General features: G+C 38.2%; 1 protein-coding gene and 1 long non-coding RNA gene across 3 annotated transcripts; both read right to left on the bottom strand.

Moving 5' to 3' along the window:
- Positions 1 to 2,482: 2,482 nt before the first annotated feature.
- LOC103451121 (protein LUTEIN DEFICIENT 5, chloroplastic) lies at positions 2,483 to 10,020 on the bottom strand. 2 transcript variants are annotated; one of them, XM_008390559.4, is made up of 17 exons: positions 9,715 to 10,020; positions 9,441 to 9,603; positions 8,873 to 9,089; positions 8,683 to 8,754; positions 8,492 to 8,602; positions 7,908 to 8,099; positions 7,623 to 7,784; positions 7,383 to 7,478; positions 7,207 to 7,308; positions 6,949 to 6,981; positions 6,750 to 6,830; positions 6,563 to 6,645; positions 6,323 to 6,454; positions 6,057 to 6,117; positions 5,845 to 5,910; positions 5,530 to 5,692; positions 2,483 to 2,687 (listed from the first exon to the last, which is right to left on the bottom strand). In XM_008390559.4, the coding sequence occupies exons 1-17, from the start codon at positions 9,812 to 9,814 to the stop codon at positions 2,650 to 2,652; spliced, it is 1,872 nt and encodes a 623-aa protein (XP_008388781.2). In that variant the 5' UTR covers positions 9,815 to 10,020; the 3' UTR covers positions 2,483 to 2,649. The 2 variants fall into 2 exon arrangements, with proteins under 2 accessions (XP_008388781.2, XP_008388780.2); XM_008390558.3 differs by having other exon boundaries at positions 2,483 to 2,781.
- A 3,597-nt stretch (positions 10,021 to 13,617) lies between these two features.
- On the bottom strand, positions 13,618 to 14,249 carry LOC139190011 (uncharacterized). Its single transcript, XR_011573955.1, has 3 exons — positions 14,098 to 14,249; positions 13,862 to 13,998; positions 13,618 to 13,723 (listed from the first exon to the last, which is right to left on the bottom strand). It is a non-coding gene; the product is annotated as an uncharacterized lncRNA (long non-coding RNA).
- Positions 14,250 to 14,531: the final 282 nt, after the last annotated feature.

The raw sequence follows: 14,531 nt of genomic DNA on the forward strand, positions 1-14,531 counted from the left end.
TTCAATGGAAATATCGGGATATTATGGATATTTTAAACCATGCCTTCGAGGCAAATGCTTTGACTTTTGTTGACCACCTTGTTGTGTCATGCATGATCTATCTTCTTAGCGTATTCATGTAGTATTCGTCACTACGAACGCGTGGACGCAAGCGAAATGGAATTTGGAGCTAAAATGAAGATTTTACAAAATTCAAAACATAAGGGCATTTTGGTAATTTTCTATGTAGGGATATTTTCTATTTGGACCACCCCAAGCTGACACGTGGCAGATTTTTCCCCTGTTCTTCTGGAATCCTCTCCCTCTCCTTTCTCTCCCAGACTTCTCCTTCTCTCTCTCGAGCTCTCTCTCTCACCCTTCATCTCTACAACCCCTTCCCGAGCAACGCACACAGACCACCAACCCAATCTTTGTTCTCCCTCATCCCTCTTAGACTCTCTCTTGTACTTCTCATTCCTCTTCTCCCTCTACGAGTACAAGGACTGAGACCACCAACATCGATTTTTCGGCGAGTTTCACCGCCTCCGATTAGGTAAGCCTTGGAGTCACTCTTCTCTGTCATAAAGTGGTGTGCAAGTTTGATTGCTCAGTAGTTACTCGTTTTTGGTGAAGGATTAGCACGAAATCGACTAGGGAAAAATTTCCCAGTTTCTGGCGAGGGACCGTGAAGTTACAGACGTTTCTCCTGTCACCTTTCGGCCACAGCCATGAGTCGAAGTGGTATGACTTGAATATCCATCTTCGTAGCTTCATTTTGACACTTCAATGATGAGATTTGGATGAGAAACGAAGCCAAACAGATTTGGGAAATTCCCGCCCAAAATTCCGGCCTTCCTCTTATTTTCCAATCAAGTCGACCTAACCCGCAACCCTAATCCAGCCCAAACCCAATCTGAACTCGGCCCAAACCTTTGGGCCATGTGACTCATTAACCCAAGCCCAAGTCATTTAACCAAATACCCAGGCCCAAAGCCTTGGCCTAATAACCCTAACATAGGCCTAACCCAACAACCCAAGCCCAGATCCGACTCATTGACCGTTGACCCGACCCGTTGACTTTTTTGTCAGCATTGACCGTTGACTGTCAACGTTAACTTTTTGAATTTCAGCCGGTACCCCTCCTAAAGCTAATTTCGACGTCCTGATTCCAAATTTGCTGTCTGTTTTCCCAAATTCTATCGTTTTGGTAGAGTTTTAATAAATGGTCTCAAATCGTGTTTAGGTGTGTTGGTGGGAAGCGACACCATCCTCTCTAGTTCGGGTGACTCCTAGGCAATGGCATACTGTGAGTTGACCCCTTCTAAACTTGCATGTTTTTATAAAATATTAGGCTTGCATGCATTTCATATTTTTCGCATCGAATATGTTTTATATTATGTTTTCCAGATTTCTACATTTATGGTTTACGAGATATTTATGATTTATCGAATTTACATTTTACTAAAGGTTATGAAGTATTGGGTTTTCACTTATGAAATTCCATGGATTTACGATTGTGATTTAAGTGGATTTACATATGTGATTTATCATGGATTTATGAAAGAAGGCCTTGAGCTTTTGAGCTATGGATTTGATATGAGTTTTTGAGGTATGCTTTCGGTATGTATCTAGTGAGTTATCATACAACACATCCACACAACACGGGTATTAGACATCTATGACCATAGGACATAGTTGAGCATATATGTTATATATCCTCTTCTCCAGCGCAACCTGGAGTTGTACAACTTCTTCTTCGGGTGATGGACCATGGTTTTTTCACTGATGTAATCTAGTGTCGTACAGTTTCACCTTTGGGTGATGGACAGGTACTACCTTCGGGCGACTATGATATCCTTAGAGAGGACAATATTGATGAGTTTTATGGATTTACCTTCGGGCGATGATATCACCGTTATTGAGCATGGTTTTACTCATACTAGTTTTACGAATATTTTCATGGCATAATAGAGTTTTTGGAAAACCTACTATGTAGTGTGTGTATGTGTGTGTATACATATATATTTATTTTTTCAAAACAGGGGGTTAGGATGTTCAGAAAAATATCGGTTTTCGTATATTAGTATTATTATAAATTATGGTCCACTCACCTTTTATGTTTTGCGTCCCCTCATGAATTAGAATCGAGGCACACGATCCTGGAGTCAGGGCACGTCCACATAGGTATATTCGAGTCTTCTCAGTGTATGACTCTTCCCTTCGTTCATAAATTTTTATTATTTCTTTCATATTATTCATAATTAGTTGTATGCTCTAAACATGTTCTTGCATTAGCATTTTCGTTCTAATTACATATTTTATTCGTAGGCATGTTTAAATTGGCTTCGTCACCCTCGGGTATCAACCAACACATGCCTACCTTGATATTTGGAGATATCGGGGTTGGAGCGTGTCAGAGAGTGAGATGTTGAAATATCTGAAATAACTCTGAACACAAGTCTTGTGCAAAGTAGTGATTTATTTTAAATGAAATACTTAAAAGTTAGGATGAGATGATAAATTCATAATTTCAGAAAGTTAGTATGACAACCGCTTAAAACTTTTGTTCATATAAAAAAAATTAAAAAAAATGTTTAAGTACATATGACATTTCCAAAAAGTTTCCCAAAACAAAATACATTACCAGATTTCTTTCATGCTCCGACCTTGCTACAAATGACCTGCTGATCCATAGAGCAAGTCCACCCCTAAAAAAATGTGCCAGCACCCAGCCTATTTAATCCACTCAGTGAACAGTGATATATGCCAATGAACAGTAATAGGCCAAATGCATCTCCACTCCTAACAAAAAATAGTCTAGTCAATTTTATTTAAATATTATTATTTTTAATTTCTGACTTCATAAAAAATATTATTAATTTTTTATATTTTTATAAGATCGTTAATTCCAAAGCCACTTCTCCCCTTTTATCCCAAGCCCTTTTTTCCTAGCCCCTTTATCCCCATAGCCACCGTCACATAGCTCAGCAAGTTCTGGTCCAGCGACGAGCGAACTTGTCAACGACAGCAGTCTTGATCCTAGTCCAAAACATCTAGTAGGAGCGCAAACGGTCGGATTCCGTGGTGAAATTCCAAAAGTGAAGTCATTAGGGTGGCATGGATGGGTGTGTGGATGATCTGGGTTGTTTGGGTGTCGTTCCTGGAGGTACACGTCTGGTTTCTTATTTTGGGGTGAGATTTGAGTGCGGCGAGGTGATGGATGAAGGGTGTTATTGGGGTTTCTTATTTTGGTGGTGAACGCCCCCACGACCAACACCATTACGACCTCCGAGCACGGGATTGCTCACATCAGATGGCCCAGCTGTTGGGTTTATCGATTTTGGACCGGTCTCTTGCTTGGGTTGGGTTGGGTGTCAGCCTATTAGGCTGGGGCCCAACCTGTTTTGGGTGCTGGGTGCCAGGCAATCCACTCCGGGTGGACTTACTCTAAGCAACCCCACCAGAACAACTTTGAAACTAAAAACGTCAGGCCATCTCCAACCGAAGGGTCCAGAGGGCCAGAGGGTCGAAAATAGTTCGAAAACTGTCTCCAACCGAGGGCCAGGCCAGAGGGCTCGTGGAATCTGAAAGGACCCCACGGAATCTGAAAGGGTTGGAGGGCTGGCTGGAAGCAGCCAGCCAACCAACCGGGGGCTGGGCAGAAAACTGATTAATCATGTCGGTTATAACCGATAAGAATACATTTATATTATTTAATACAATAAATGTATTCCTGTCGGTTATAACCGACAAGAATTCTTAAAAAGAATTTTGAATCCAACGGCTAGCTGGTGCCAGTTACCGTTGGATTCAATTTTTTTTTTAGGTTTTTTGGGCCTTTTTTTTTTAAAAAAAAATTCTCAAAAATTCTATTTTTTTTCCTATCAATACCTAAACCATTCATTCACCATTCCTCACAAAATTTTTAAATTCAAGTTAATGTTGTTTTCAATTTTAATTTGTAATTTTTAAATTTAATTTGTCGTTTTTAAATTCAAGTCAAGTTAATGTTGTTTTCAATTTTAACTCCGCATGTGTAAGTTTATCTTACATTGCCGGTCCCAAGCCCGGATAAAGGAGGAGGGGGAGGGCGTCAGGTAGTCGACAGCCGGCACTCCATGATTACGTCGAATCCTTATGAAAATGAATCCAGAACGAAATCGAGCTAAAGCTAGGGCGTCACCCGTAAGTGACGCGCTGTGTGGCCCGAGCACAGTGATAAGTGAGCAAGGGTCGCTGTATCTCCATCGGCACCCGAATGCAGTGTTAAATGAGCAAGTGGGCTATAGAAACTTCTTTTCGAACGACTCCACTCAAAGTTGTTTGGGAGCATATGCTCCTATCAACTTTACACGGGACACACAAAAGAAGTACTTTGATCCTATTAGACGGGGAAGGGTGAAGAAGATAGGACAGAAGGGTAGAGTTCAAGAGAGCAGAGTACTTGGATCTAACGGAAGACATGACACAAAACCGAGCGCAATGGCGTTCTAGGATTCATATAGCCGACCCCACTTAGTGGGAAAAGGCTTTGTTGTTGTTGTTGTTGTTGTTGTTTTTAAATTTTAGTTGTAGTTTTTAAATATAAGTTGTAGTTTTTAAATTTAAATAATAAATTATGTTTGGTCCTATGATCCTCGGTTGGAGACAGTTTTTTATGACATGGCTAAAACGAGCCCTCTGGCCCTTTGGCCCTCGGTTGAAGACGGAGGCAAATATAACCATGTACTGTTCATTAAAATATTAATATCTTTGAGGACCAGAAGGCTAAAACAGCCATCTGGCCTCACTCTTTTTTTAAAAAGAGTTGGGTTTTAGAGATTTTAATGAGGTGTGGATAAAAATGTGAACTGAACTTAGATCGGAAATGGTGTTTAAATAGAAACTCTTCCATAGTTAAATTACCTAATTAAGCACGACAGCGCTATGCTTAATTGCATCTTACGATATATAGTCTCCCTCCTCTTAGGGGGTGTATTAATTGAGAATTTGAGAGATTTTAATGGATTTATAAATTCATGGATTTTTAAGGAGTTTAACTGATTTGTAGAGATTCCATATAAAATTTTGATTCAATTTCCTTGAAATCTCATGGGGAGATGTGAGATTTATGGATGATTAAAATACACTACAAAATCTCTCAAATTCCCTCTAATTTCTCAACTTTTCCAAATTCTTTAAATTTAAATTTTAATTGAATACACCTGGAATGTTATAAACTTCTTTAAAATTCTAATTGAATACATCTATATTTCTAATGATTTAAATAAACTATCTTAAAATCCTGATTGAATACACATTGAATTTTAGAGAATCACTTAAAATCCAGATTGAATATCCCTGAATTCATTAAAAGAATTAAATTCCCTCAAAATCCTAATTGAATACACCCCCTTAATTTACAGCATTACCTACTACAAACCTGACGTCGTCGAACAGAAGATTTAACCGAAGCACATCAAACACATCAGAACATAAATCTCAGCCATTTAGAATCATGTAGCTCGACTGCGATAATCAAGGATCAAGGATGAGCAGAAGAAACCTCACCTTTCTGACTAACTAAAGAATCCCCTTTTGGGACACCGACGGGCTTATCCACTTCAAATGCAGGCATCTCCAATGTGGGAACAATCGGAGGTTTTATCCTCCTACTGACTGTCATCTTCAACCCTTCCGTCGTATGAATGGTGGCTCCCGTTGTCATCTTGACCTGCTCCGAGAACCATTCATTAGATAGAATCATAAAACTTATTGTGTTTCTTCCCAATTGCACCAGCAAATACCGAGTTTAAGCATCACGCTTCAAAAAGCTACTCTTAGGCTAGATATAATACGCGCAGGAAACAACATAGGGATACTTACCTCAGGAGCGCCGAGTGCCATTTGAAAGTTAAACCTTCGAACAAGCATTGAAAGTGCTACTACAGTCTGTCAATCAGCAAAGTGAAAGTTTCAAAACACTTTCCTATTTTGAGTAAAGGAGAAGCTCTGAATACTTGTAGAGGGTCGTCGTGAGAAGAAGCACACAAAAATTTCAGTGATTTACATTCAACAAGTTCAAATGTTTATATTACCTCGAACGTTGCAAACATGTCACCTAAGCATTTCCGTGGTCCTCCGCCAAAGGGCAAGTAACTGAAACCATAACTACCAGTCATTTATTTGTAAAAAGGCAGGGATCCTTAACACAAAACCTCCAGGACAAATCCAACCCTGAATCCAATCTCAACGAAGATAGCGTAACAGACCAGTTGTAACTCCAGAATACGATAATTACTAACAAAGAACAATATATTGTGACAAAAATCCGATTCATTAAATAGGCAGAAAGATGAAATACCGAAAATTTTGGTTTGTTTCGTTTGGATTGGGTCCGTCTAATGGCCATCTTTCAGGGTTAAACTTATCTGTGTCGTCCCATTGTTTTGGACTGCGATGCAGATTCCAAATGCAAATAAATATATCCTCATTCCTGTATATGAAAATATAATAAAGGAATTAGTTTGTTGCATGGTAATATTCAAGGAATGAGGAAGATAATGTTAACCACATATATCGATACGGATGAATGACAAATTACCTTTTAATAGGGTAGTCTCCAAGCTTGTCATCCTCCAGTGAACGACGAATTAACACAGGTGGTTGTGGGTAAAGCCTCAAGGACTACAAAGGAAGAAGGAAGGTTAAACCAAAAACAAACAATCGTACTGACGATTAATATAGAAGATTAACTTTCTAATCATTCTGATAAAAGCTGATCTGCTTACTTCGTTAATCACTCGAGTTGCATACTTGAGTTTCTTCATATCATCAATGGTTGGAAATCTATCTCCCAGAACGGAATCAGCCTAAGAACACAAAATGTTATAATTAAAAAGAACGTCTGATATAGACTAAAGTATTCACGACACCTATTGATTCTTCTGGTACAAATATGGATGCATTAAAATTAAAACTTTAACATACCTCCTCTTGGAGCTTGGCCATGACCCCAGGCTCCTGCAGTCAAGCCAAAAACCACCAAATCATGAGAAATAGATTTTCGATTCAAGCATGATTTTTTGTAGCCATTATTCACCACACACATAAACTTAGCAAGCACCCAAGATTTAAAAGTCGATATATTTATCCAGTTCACGTAAAAATCTGTATTACTATGTGCTAAAGAATATCAAAGTGAGAAATTAGTTCCATGATTCCATTACTAAGCCTCAAACTTGTTACCGTGGAAAGAAGATAAAAGGTCCACGTTAAGACTGCAGCTGATGTTTCATGCCCAGCTATTAGCATTGTCATCAAGTCATCACGGAGTTGCTTGCTAGAGACCTACAAACAGTGGAGCAATAAGTTCAACCGTTTGAGCTAGTGACAAGCATGTCTGATAGTTTGTAGTTACATACATCATCACCAGATGCCAAAAGGAAATGGAGAATACTAGGATCTTGTTCATTCATGTACTCCTCATGAAACTGTAGCTCTTCTTCGTCTACCATTCTCTGCAGATGACAAATGAAAAATAAAAATTAAAGCAATAATGCATCAGATTAGCAGCCATGCCCAGCCACGTATGAACTTGAAAGAAAATACTTATGCGTGAGCGTGATCAGAAACATGTTGTGCCAAACAAATGATGGCTTTACCTTGCAAATTGCTATCAAATCATCCAGTGTAGTATTAATTAATTTGAGGGCTGTTGCGACTTTTCTTTGTCGTGGTGAAATGTCTTTCCATATTGGGATCTCCCATAATGGTATTGGTGCAACACTACGATCTTCTGCTTCTCTCAAGACAGTGTACACAGCCTGCTCTAGCCAAAATAGAATGACACCGATATGTGGTCAAGAGAACCGTGAAGATAAGTGGAAGCTAAACAGGAACGAACCTCGTATAACTGGAACTAAGAGAAAAGGAATCAAAAGGAATACCTCGACGATCCCAGTGTCATTTGTTAACGAATCAAAATCATAATTAAAAAGTGCCTTGCCAATGATGTCCAGTGTCAAACGGGAGAAAAGCGACTCCATCTCTACATCTTCCCCATCAGATGCAGCGGCATCTAGCTTCCGGCAAAGCCTGTCTGTAGCTTCTCCGAAGAGATTAATCATAGCTGTTACATACTACAGGTTCAAAATAAAAAAATAGAAATCAACAATAAAAATTGACCAACGAAAAGAAAGTTAAAAATAGTTCCTACGGCCAGTTCAAGTTTTACATTTACAGTGAGGTAGTCCAAATTGCATGAGAAAATGAACAGGCTTTTTAATAAGGCAAACAGCTCATAAAATTTCTATCCGCAGTTTTCTAAATAATCAAGTGTTTTTTGTTATAAGGAAAGAACATTTTCTTGATATATGAACAAAATCAATACGCTCTTCAAACTTTTGAACCTAGGGATGCCTTGCCCGATGCTTTTGCTATTAGAAACATTGAATGTATGGAAACAGAGACATTTTCCCACAAGATTAAAAAAGGAATCGCAACTGAAACGAGAAGGAAAAGAACGAAATACCTTCTGATGCAATGCGGGAACTATAGCACGTCGTCGAACGCGCCATATTTCACCGTCTGCGGGAATGAGTCCAGTCCCCATAACAAATTCTAGAATTTCAGCCAAGATTCCCTGTGCGCAAAGTATATATCACTTAAGAAAGGAAGAGGCAGAGAGAGAGGACAGGAAAAGACATTATCAATTTGGTTTACCTTTGAATAAGCCTTTGAATTTTCTCTTAATATATGTTTGGCAATCGCGGGATCAGAAACTATCAAAAAGGACTGCAGCAAGAACCAACAAGTAATTCATTCAGAACGACGCCCTTTCCGTCAACACAATCCACTAAGCTTGAGAGAGAGTAGTATTAATCAATGAGATGGATATTAGAAATGAAAAGACCTTTGGTCCAAATGTCAGCCTGTAAATTCCACCATATGTGAGGTAAAGTTCAAACAGCGGGACGAAAAAGGCCTCACTTTGAATGGCACTGATCGCTCCTTTTGCCTCCGGAATTTTTGGATAGTTTTCAGGTGCATCAGCCCAGCTGAACAAGAAATCTAGTAGCCCAGTAGGAACACCAACCTTCGACAAACCACTCTTCAATTGAGATGGAAAACTAATTACCACATTCAAGAGACTCAGAGTTAGAAATGCATAAACGCAAATGTGGATGTATAATAACACAAAAATAAAGCTTCCCCAGATAAGAATTTACTTCCACAAGTCCATAAAAAAAAGTAACAGACTTTCTTCAGACAATTAAGAACAGCAAAAAAAAAAAAACGTTTTCGACTTTTAGTCACCAAATACTTAATAAAATTGAACTTATACACCTAGCTTTTGCTATAATTAAGTATAATTAGAATTCATTAAACAAATTATTAAGTGAATTTGATCAAATGCAGCGGAAACTTCCAAAACAGATCAAAACTAAACGCAGAATTTCAATCATTAATAATCATATTACCCAGATTTCTCCACAGTGAACTCTCCTGAAGAAATCCGAGCAGAGAGCTCGGCGCGCCGCTTCTTTTCCAGCAAACGTTCCACGCTCTTGACGCCGCCGTCGGCAGAATCAGGCTCTCTTCCATTAGAAGACGCGCATGTAATCATAGACAAACCAAAACTTCCTGCAAAACAAAACCCACCAAAATTATCAACAAAAAAGTAGGAATTAAGCAAAAAGAAGCTCAAAGAAGCTCAAAGAAGATCAAAGATCGAAACTTTCAGGAGAAATGGACCTCTCTGTTTGGTTGGTCGGAGCCTGTTGGAGTGGTGCTTGGCCTGGAAGGTTTTGGCGGGGACGAACTGCAGAAGAGGAATGGTGGCGGCGGCCGCCATTGGCGGTGGCCCTCAGCCGTCGGGGATTGGCGGTTTAGGAAGAAGAAGATGATGATAATGCAGGGGCCAAATGTGGCCCTCAGCCGTCGGGGATCGGCGGTTGAGGAAGAGAGGGAAGGAGGAGGAAGAAGAAGATGATGATAATGCAGGGGCCAAACGTGGTCGTTTTCTAGCTCTCAAGTTCGTGAGGGAGTATCTTTTGGCTGAGTTAGCAGTTACGTACCCGCCAACTAAAATCCGTTTGCGTCGGGGATTCGGTATCTTCTCACTCACCCAACCCGACCCGACCCAAAACACATGCATGACAGCTTGACAGACAAGGACCATTACACTTCGGTTTGTCTGTACTCACTTTAGTCTAAAGAAAGCATTGCATTTGGTACTGTTCATGTGAACAGTGTTTTGGACTGAATTTCATTTTATTTACAAATCTGTCATTGGGTTATTTACGGGCTTGCCATTCTGAAATAAGCACACACGTCTTTATCATCAAAAGAAATTTTTCAATGTAATTGTCACATGAGCTGGTATACTACATGTCTTTATATAAATAGTAAATTATGTGTATTAAAAGATTAATAACTTAAAAATTAAAATTTTTCATGCTTTCAATCGCAACTAAAAATTTGTCATTAATGTTTGGTGTTTCTTGCCACACTTTGGTGATGAAGGAACTAAACCCATCAAGGAACGAGAAATAGTGAAAGGAAAAATAAATTTGATAGGATGTTATATAATCCATGGACATATATAAAAACAATAATATGGCAGCCATTTGAAAAGAATGAAATATAAGCTTACCTTTGGCTGCTGCACGCCTTTTGCAAAAAACACGAGGAGTATTTTCCAGATCTTTCAACAGTAAACCCATAAAATAATCTTTCGGCACCACTCCATGGCATAGAATGGGCAATTAAATTCCTATTAGACATAGAATGCAGTAGGACTATGAGAAATGCCCTACCCACCGGGGCAATTAATCACTTGAATAATTGTTGTTAAAATAACACTGCTAAAAATATGAGCTTTACTTACTAACTTTGTGTTTTATTCATGCAGTTACACCTGAAATGTGTCTTCTTCATACAGCTATGCTTGAAATAGTTAGTTCCCGCCGCAACGTGCGGGCTTATTTCCTAGTAATCTCTAAAGTATTCTTGTCATAAAGATCAACAGCAATAGAGACCTTCTCTCCTTTATTTCCTAGTAATCTCTAAAGTATTCTTGTCATAAAGATCAACAGCAATAGAGACCTTCTCTTCTTCCATGAGAAACATTCTCTCCTTCTGTGAGAGTTTATTCCCTCCTTTTGCTGAGGGCCTTCATCTTGTCCACCTTCTCAAGCGCCAACTCTGGCATTGGCTGGAGTCGGTTACCACTTTTCTTTTTCTTCTTATGTTTTCTCCTCTTTTCCCCTTCTCTGTCGTGTCCTCTTTCTTCTGTTCTTCTTATTCTTCTTTTCTTTTCGCCTCTCCAGATGCTTCTCCCTTTTTTCCCCTCCGGCCTGATGCTTTTCCCTTTTTTTCCCATGTGGCATGTCATGTGCTTCATCTTCCGTCAGTATACCTCTCCCCATCTCTTCCCTATGGCCTGTCATGTGCTTCATCTTCCGTCAGTATACCTCTCCCCATCTTTTCCTCAGTCTGATCTCTTTTTGCCTCTCCAAATGCTTCTCCCTTTTTCCCCCTCCCGTCTGTCATGTTCTTCATCTCCCGTCAGTATACCTCTCCCCATCTCTTCCTCAGTCTGATCTTCTTCTTCTTCTTATTCTTCTTCTTTTCTTTTTGCCTCTCCAGATGCTTTTCCTTTTTTTCCACTACGACTTGTCCTGTTCTTCATCTCCCATCAGTATACCTCTCCCCATCTCTTCTTCAATCTGATCTTAAGCCATAGTTCCTTTTGAGTTCGTGTGTAGAGCTGGGATGTTTTTCCTGGCTCGGGTGTTTCCCATACCACCACGTTCTCCTTGTTGTCTGCTGTTGTCGGCAGTGTTGCTTATGAGTTTCCACGAGCTTCTTACTGGTAGTTGGCCAATCCATCTTTGGTGCCAACTATCTCCTGTTAATGGCTGTGATCTGGTTGTTGTTCTAGGTTGGCGGTGGTGTTTGAGGCGGCAATACTCGGTGGTGGCTGACGTTTCCAGAGGCTGGCTTGGATGTCTGTCGGTGGAGAAGATTTTTGTAGAAGTTTCTCGGTTGGCTGTTGTGTGTTTTTTGGGCTTCACTGTTGTGAGGCCTCTTCGGTTTTTCTGTTGGTTTCTGCCCTTTTTTGGTTGTGTATATTTGTTAGTTGGGCTTTTGGTTTGCTTGTAATTTTGGGTTTGTTATTTAATAAAAGTTGAGGAAGTTTTTGCTGTAGTTTTGCTACAGTCAAACTTTTTCCAAAAAAAAAAGAAATAGAAGATCAACAGCAATAGTACACATGTAAAGTATGTACTTATTAAAATTTTAAAGTAAAAATTATAAAGAGAGAAAATATAAATTGATCGCTAAAACGTTTCGAATGATTTTTTGTTGCTAAAGAGAATGTTCATATTTTCTGTGAAGATTTCTAGATATTATTTCGTCACTAAAACATTATTTGAGAGAAAAACGTTGAAGAGAAAATTGGGACAATCTATATAACTGGCTGTGAGGCCTTGAAAACAAATAAAATTATTTTGTTTATAATTTACTATATTTCTCATAACTTTTATTTTGATTATTTTTTCTTAATTTTGTTGACATGATTAATGTGTAGTTTAAATAATCAATTGTCTTATTTATGAAATAAACACAAACTAAATGGTTTGTTGCAAATGAGACAATAGTTAAAATGTCTAGAGCGATGTGTTCCATACTATGCATTCTGGTTTAAATTCTTCTACTTGTAGAGTGAAAATTTACAATATCATATTTTAAACAAAAACAGGTTTATTTATTGAGCAAAATTTAGAATTGATTCCTAAAATTATCCTACTTTACAATTGGTTTTTAATTAACAAATGTGCACAAATAGTCCTAGTCGTCAACTTCTGTAAAAATGTTGTTCAGTTGATGATATGACACACATAAGGAACTTACACTCAACTCTAAAAAATTTAACGTAACTGCTCGATGATTTTGTATGCCTACATCTTTTTTACTTAACAGAAAGAGTAAATATATTGATTTTGTAGCGCTAGAAAATTAGGGCTCGTTTGAAAGTGTTTTTAAAATGACTAAACTATTTTTGGTGAAAATGTTTTTGAAACCAATTTTTAGTTAAAATCCAATTGGATCGTGGAAAAGCACTTTAAGTGCTTCCTACTGCAAGAAGGACATATATAATGCTTCTTCAAAAAACACTTAAAGTGCTTTTATAACTCAAAATTAATTTCACCAAAAGCGCTTTTAGTCACTTAAAATCACTTTCAAACGAAACTTTAGTCACTTAGAAACACTTCCAAACAAGACTTTAGTAAACATGCATCCAAAAATGTTCTAGCAATAAGCAATAGTTATTCAAAATTCAACTTAATTTGTCCATACAGAAATTAACCAAACAATTAATTATCCGAGAATTTCAAACAAACCATGCAAACCCTATCAATATAGTTTCAGGGGTTTATGATTATTATTACTTAATTAAAAATCAGACGGCAACTTGTCTGCAACAACCGGACGATCGATATAGCTCCGATAGAACTGCTCTCAAGGCAAGTCACTGCGTCCTGCAACCATCAAAATCCAAATGAATTTATAATTATTATTAGCCACATTCGAACTCAGTTAATTACTAATTAGTATGATACCCCTAATAATTATAAAAATTGAGGACAATTACCGATCATTTTCACGCCTCTGCTGGGCGAGAAAGAGGCGTAGGTGGGGATCTATCGGAAGTCCCATGGCTTCGTACTTAGGATCATACAGTGCGTTTTTAATGGCCCTGCCAGGATTTTTACACAATTAATTTGATATTTTAGGAGATTAATTGTCAGTTTTCATGACAATATATTCATAATTAATCACCAAATAATTAAAAGAAATCACAATTAAATTAATCATTGATGATTAATAATTTTACCTAGAACTGGAAGCAGAAGCATTGTTGCTATAGTTCTGTAGTCCCTGCGAGGACTGACCCTGAGGAAGCCAATTATTATTGGCTAAGAGATTCTGTGCTGGAATATTCACATTCTCTTGCCAGTTGCTCATCGAAATCTACACATATACGAACAATATATCAACCAGAGTCTGCAGATAAATATCATATCACTGATGAAAAATGAAATAATTAAAACAAAATAGATTAGTACGTACCCTAGGTCTAGGGGTAGCCCTCGGCAACTCTCCAGCCACTGGCTGGTATGCATTGTTTCGGTTCAGAAAGTTGGCAGGCATCCCCTGCTGAAAAATGAATTTGTAACTAAATATCGATTCAAGACGTTGATGCGAAGGGATGAATAACATGAAAAAACTAGGCAGCTTTGAGAAAAAACAAATTTCTTCTACCATAAAATCATCTATTGATGGTGATATTTATGAAATAATTTATCCGAGAGTCAGTTTTAATTATATTCATGTGTGATATGTAGGTCTGCGGATTAGTTTTACTGTAGAAACTTTGGCTTCATTTTATTTAAAACAGAATATTGTGATAGAGACAAATTAAATTTAAATCAATAAGAACAACCACATACACCTCATGATATATTGTGATTGATTATAAAATTGGGGAAGAATAACGCATACTT

Source organism: Malus domestica, chromosome 12 (assembly GCF_042453785.1).
Source record: "Malus domestica chromosome 12, GDT2T_hap1".
Taxonomy (NCBI): domain Eukaryota; kingdom Viridiplantae; phylum Streptophyta; class Magnoliopsida; order Rosales; family Rosaceae; genus Malus; species Malus domestica.

Bases quoted from the DNA above. Each gene is read 5' to 3' on its own strand.
- LOC103451121 (XM_008390558.3), bottom strand. From the start codon at position 9,814: ATGGCGGCCGCCGCCACCATTCCTCTTCTGCAGTTCGTCCCCGCCAAA. The intron at 7,785-7,907 runs GTATTCCTTTTG...TGGCTAGAGCAG, and splicing joins ATGACACTGGGATCGTCGAG to GCTGTGTACACTGTCTTGAG. The intron at 5,693-5,844 runs GTAAGTATCCCT...TTCTCGGAGCAG, and splicing joins TGGCACTCGGCGCTCCTGAG to GTCAAGATGACAACGGGAGC.